General features: G+C 42.0%; 1 protein-coding gene across 1 annotated transcript in view; it reads right to left on the bottom strand.

Moving 5' to 3' along the window:
* Positions 1–251: 251 nt before the first annotated feature.
* LOC118407917 overlaps positions 252–6,214 on the bottom strand; it is a 28,071-nt gene continuing 22,108 nt past the window's right edge. The window contains exons 3-4 of the mRNA XM_035808491.1: positions 1,220–1,270; positions 252–255 (exon numbers count right to left, since the gene is read on the bottom strand). Coding sequence (XP_035664384.1) covers positions 252–255; positions 1,220–1,270 — 55 coding nt within the window. The remainder of the gene's footprint in view (positions 256–1,219; positions 1,271–6,214) is intronic.

The following is a 6,214-nucleotide window of genomic DNA, read 5'->3' as shown; positions in this document are numbered from 1 at the left end:
ACTCGGAGAAATGTTCAAAATGTACAATGAATTAAACTGAGATGGAATTATCAAGAACACAAAGGTATATTATGTCTTATTTTTAGATGTCAACAGAATAACATTTTAGTTTTAATGTTCTTAACCTGTAGATTGAGAGCCAAGGCGCTGAGGCTGACCCATAGATGTCTAAAAATAGAGAAGAAGTAGGTCAGTGAAGCAGGGGCTGGAAGCATGAAATTCTGATTGACCAGGGATGTTACCACTCCAGGTCATCTGGGACAATACAGTCTTGGGTGTCTGAAACCCAACATGTTGCAGAACAGCACTTAGGTCAAAAGGGTCAACGTCAATTATCCACGCGTGCCTCAACTCTTAACAGAGATGCCATATTGTAAGGGAAAGGTCGGCTAGAAAGAAATGACATCATTGCGAGAAATACAAATCGCCAAAGGTGACAGGCGGCTGTCATCGGACAGTCGCAGAAATCATAACCTTGGACTCTGTAAAATACCTCTGACTTAACTCGCGACTGCAAAACTTTACTTTCTATTTTCATGAGATGGAAACAAACGTTCACCAAGGCGGGGGCCGTAGCCATCCTTACGTATGACCCTTAGATGACCCTTGCTAAGTTAAAAAGGTCCATAAATTGGAAGGAACAACAGTGGCTGGGGTTTGGTGAGTGACGAATGCAATTATTGGCGTGTTCCTGTGGTTTCCAGGTCTCATCAAGACCTACCCCACATACCAAATATCACTTCAACCCATTCAGCCGGTCTTCAATTTGCCGGTTTCTACATACATGCAAACATGCATACATACATATAAACGCTACCCAAAACATAACCAGCTCTCCGAAAGTAATTATGACAACACAAAATAGAACAGTAACCTCATACCTCTATAAATTGTTCTGATTATGCAAAGACATTCATTCACATCGCCAAAAAATTTGCTGCATTATGTACACCAACGGAATAGATTAATCTACTCACAATGTTCATAATCCAACTAACCACTACATGTGACTAGATAACATATGGACTTATACTGAGATCATTATACTAATCATTAAAAAACAACGATCTTCCATAGAAATTGTTTATTTGGCGAAGATATGTTTAGCATATAGGTTAGGTTCATCTCTTCAGTTTTTGAACGAATTAAGATGCAGAGAATTTACATTTAAGAGCCATTTTAAACACTTGCGAAAACAAAAAAACTTGGTGGCACTAACATGTCATCGTTGACTCCTGTCGAGGTTTCAACTGTTTGTACTTCCGGGATACTGAAAAGGAATAACAAAATGTCTATTTTATCATTCTACAATACACAGAGATTTGTAGGCCTTATAGGGTAGTCCAAATCAATAATAAAGAACCAGCATCCCCTATACGATTCCCTGTACCTACCTGTGTAGACGGCGAATTCGGTCATTAGTGTTGTCACTTGAGATTGCAGTTGAGAAGGGAGAGGTGTGGCACTTTCGTTTTTGCACGTCTTGTTGTCGTTGTGTCCGAGTTGACTTCTACAAAAACAAATGGAGACCCAGGAATGATTAACAACAGGTGGGCAATCGTGCGTGTTATCTAACGCATAATTAAAACTTTGATGACTGGTCAAATGTAATATAATTTTCCTCACGTCATTGGAGGAAGGCCAACCTAACAAAATGTGTATGTTGTAAATATGGTGACTGGTTGTTTATTGGGGGCATCATTGACTATATGGGCCCAATATAATAGAGCACATGTCATCATTAAGCCGTCATCATCCTCTACGCACAGACCAAACACTGTGGAAATATATTCACGACTTCTAAAACTATCATTTCCTCAAAGATACAGAACACACTCACCCAATATTATAGCAGAAGCAAACAAAAGAGAGTTCGGAGAGATCATACCTCCATGAAATATTCTGATTATACAAATGACTTTTGTATCTGCATAATTTATGCTTCCTGTCGCCGCCACAAAGGCCTGTCACTGCCACTAGCCGCAGCTAGGTACTCATTCACGCCTGAGGTAAATGAGGAAAGTCGTGTAAAGTGCCTTTCCCAAGGGCACAAGATTGGTGGCACGGCAGCCAGATTCGAACTCAGGACCTCTTGGGCCTGAGACCAACGCGCTGCCGATTGCGCCACGCGCAAGGTAGTTCTTTTGTCTCGTTTCATTATTAGATGGCGGCAAGATAATTTTTGAACAGGGTTCTGAGAACCCACGAGTGCATGGCAGGCTACGTTATCGAGTGGCGAGCCATTGAAATTCCCCCATTTGTCCTAGGGGCATGTTCGGGCATGACGCACCCGCATTGACACACGAGGCAGGGGTAGGAGGAAAAGGAAACTCCAAACAACAAATCTACATTTGCTGGGGTTGGGGGGTGGTGGTGGTCTTACACGTTGCAGACAGTTGCCCCTGTAGGACTTAGTGCGCCAGTGGACGAGAGGGTGGAGAAGGAAGTGCACACCCCTCCTTCACCTTAAAAACCCAAGTGCAGGTCAGGCAGACGGGTCGCCTTAAACCCACCCTGTCTGCCTACCGTTGTCTTCCGAGACAGACGGATGCCAACAGCCAACAAATTTATGCTTGCCTCTGTACACCTTTAACTAACTTACACAGGTCACACTGTTTACAATCGAATCATTTACTACATGTACTAAGAAGAATTAGGACACTTTCATATTAATTATGCAAACTGTGGACTTTTTGGTATCTTCCACCTGTCACAAACTACATATGTTACATGTATTTGAGTCCAATATTAAAAAACACTAGATATCGATTTTCCTCATTTAGTATGCAAATTAAGTCCAATTTTGCATAATTTGTACTTCATTATGTACATCTGTACCACAGATACCTGCATGCTAAATATCATGGAAATCCATTGTTCCTATGTTCCGTTATGCTCCTTTGAAGATTTTGACAAAAACGCCCCTGCAGTTCCAGAGCAGTAAGGGGCTGTGCCAAGGTCACATACCAGGGGCCCAAAATTGACCTTTACCTTCGTCTTTCCAACCCCTACCCGCATACTAAATATTGTTGTAGTCCATCAAGTAGTTCTAATGTTATGCTGACCAAACATATCCGGATATCCGGAAACACACACATACAAACACACAAGCCAAAAACTATACATCCATTTTTCATGGAGGTAACAAGATGCATAGATTGTCTTTATCGCTAACACTCACTTTTATGCTTTTTGTGGTGATGTCCTGCCTGATTTTTGCTGTGTACAGCAAGCGGTGGACAATGGCCACTGTTCCCTGAACGTTGTTACACCGCGCCAGTGCCGTGTTGTACAGAGCAGTAGCTCTGGTAAAGTCTCTAGTGTCTCCAGTTTCTGTTCCTCTTTTCAGGTACACGTCACCGAGGCTTTTGATCGCTTCTGTTTCTAACATGCTGTTCTCGTTTACTATTCCCTCTACTATTAATCGTGCGTATCCAACCAACATGGAGTCTGTGTTACCACCGGCAGCCCGTTTCTTGTCGAGGTTTTGAAACCTCAGAGCCACCTTTGCAGGTGGAGTCGTCTCCTTGTCTTCAGTTTGTTGTTCCTGACCCTGTGACCCCTTTGACGTCACCCCTTGTAAAAGTCTCTCCGCGTATTCGTATCGGTGTTCTATACCATCCCCCTGATCCCGATAGCCACACCGGACCATAGCAGCCACGTAAAGCGCCAAGGCCATGTTGAACCTCCCTACATCCTTTTCTAGTCTTCCCTTCTCCAAGTTCACGTCGCCCAGACTTTTGAGCAGCTCCACTTCCGCCAGCCTGTCCTTGTCAGCCACGACGTCCACCAGGGCACGGAGGTAGTCTGTCTCCGCACGGGCTAGTCCGTACCTCCTGCCCTTCGCGTCCGCCTCACGGAGTTTCTCACAGACCCTCAACATGTCGGAATTCGTAAAGGAAGTTCTACTTATATCCACAGGTACCGATGTCCTTGTTAGCTCTATATGCCTGACTTGAATACAAACACATTGCTCGTGTCAACATTACGTCATTGTCAGTTCAAAGGTTAAAGGTGAAATGCACTAAAAGAAAGCTAAACCATATCAGGTATCGTGTCTTCCTGCATAAATGTACTTAGTGCTTATGCCAGGCCAAAAAATCCCCTGTTGTTGCAAGTCTAGTCCTCAAAGTATCTTATTTGCTCCGCCAAAAGAAACAGAGTTTTCGCCTACCCTGACAATAGATCACCGTCATGGACATCTCCTTGCTTTGTCCAGCAATGTCTGAGCTCAAAATAACTATTTACTTCCTGTTCACGCCACAACGAGTTTATCATTCCAAGGCAGTGATGTAGTCACGCTAACCTGTTTGTTTAAGTAAGGCCGAAGCAAGTAAATTCTATGGATGACATCAGCGCGCGCATTAATTTTCGCCTGATTTCAGAAAAAAAACAAGAATTTTTTTCTGCACGGATGGTCAACATGACAATAAAGTACCAAAATGAGCAAATATATTGTGTTGTAGCCTAATAATTGTAATTGTAGAAGTGACACTTGCGAGGTACCCAGGACTGTAGTTGTAGAAATGAAACTTATTGGATAGTTAGTGACACCAATATGGAAGTCATGAGTGTGGTTACCAACTTTGTTGGTGATGCCAGTCTACCACACTACTGTCACTTTTACCACACCAGTATATGTCTTGAATACAGGAATAAATGTCTTTTTGGCTCTGATACCATGTTTTGTCCCTTTGATTCTTGTTACAACATTTATCACAACTTTATGGTGCCTACTTTTGAAAATGTAGCCATCTTGTTTTTTTCACCCATCTTGTTTTTTCGCCCTATCGCACTATTTTTGCAATCTGCAGAGGATGTCATCCATAAAATTTACTTGCTGTGGCCTAAGGTCTGGTATTCTGACGTCTTCAGTTTCTGTCATTTACATACAGTAAAGCGAGAGGTATTACTAAAGTAGTTATATAGGTCGAGGGTGGGGGTTTTGTGAGTGAAGTTACAAACCTGCCATGGGATTCCCCTGTTGTGAAAATACAGAAAATGACGTGAAAGTTTCAGAATGAAGTCAGATATACACTGATACTACATGTAGTATTACATGCATTTGTTTGACCAATTACTGCATTTCGCAGCAGCTGTGCCTTACCCATGTCAGTCTTATTTCGTGAAAAAATATTCTTTGACTGAGATAGTAGCGCGGGAACATACCTATTCTGCCCCCCCCCCCCCCTTCCCCATAGATTACAAGTCCCATCCAAGACAATCGAATTTCGATATTTCGGTAGTAACTTCAGTTCACAGAATCCAGTTTAAATTTTGATACAATTAACTGTACAAGTGTCTGTATTTGATTTATTTTACATCTGCATATCTAGAATACTTATTTTGTCCATAATCATTACTCACTGTTATATTGAATACAGGAATAAAAGACTTATTGGATGTGATAGTATGTTTTGTCTCTTCAATTATTCTTACATGCCCAAATTTGGATTTTGCTCAACTTCTGTAGCAGTAGTGTGTATTTGTGTCTGATATTGTGTGTGAATATAAATACTTTTCAGTACCAAGGACAGGTCACATTTTGAGCGATTAAGCCTCCATTTGAACGTAAGAATCCCTCAAGCAGTATATGCACGTTTATGCATATATTCACCAAGAAATTCATTCTAAAGTTGGAATCATCCGCTGTCAAAGAAGCCTCATTCCGTTCTTCAAGTCATGGCTCAAAAGCGTCTCCTAGCAATGTTTATTACAACTGCAACAGTTCGAGGTCAACTGCAGGCGTCGGTTTGGTGCAAAGAGTCCTGTGGTCAGACAATGGGAGTCCATCTGTGTTCGGTTAAGTATAGGTGTGTCACTAAATCACTGAGCGCGCACAAGATGTGCTACTAAATCACTGAGCGCTTACAAAGTGATTGGTCTTCCGCAGAACTGTTGTCGTTCTAGTGAGCATTGCCAGGCGACGCCTTTGTTCTAACAACACTGAGATGCTATTGGGGAATATTTCCCTTATATGACCAAAGGTTTCTTTTAGTTTATGTGTTTCTTACTTTCATCAGCCCAGTTATTCAAACAAAAGCAGGTGAGCTGTTCATAGTTATTAACACTTTTTATTCACACATACACAAACACTCCCACACGAAGACACAAACGCACACATGTACCCGTCCTTACCGGTAAACACAACACATTTCAGACAAGCTAACACACCTAGCTAGTGATTACTAGCGAATCCAATAGACCATTTTCC

This window comes from Branchiostoma floridae, unplaced genomic scaffold (assembly GCF_000003815.2).
Source record: "Branchiostoma floridae strain S238N-H82 unplaced genomic scaffold, Bfl_VNyyK Sc7u5tJ_1499, whole genome shotgun sequence".
Classification (NCBI taxonomy): domain Eukaryota; kingdom Metazoa; phylum Chordata; class Leptocardii; order Amphioxiformes; family Branchiostomatidae; genus Branchiostoma; species Branchiostoma floridae.
Note: the sequence above shows the minus strand (reverse complement) of the source record. Positions and strands in the feature narration are given on the sequence as shown.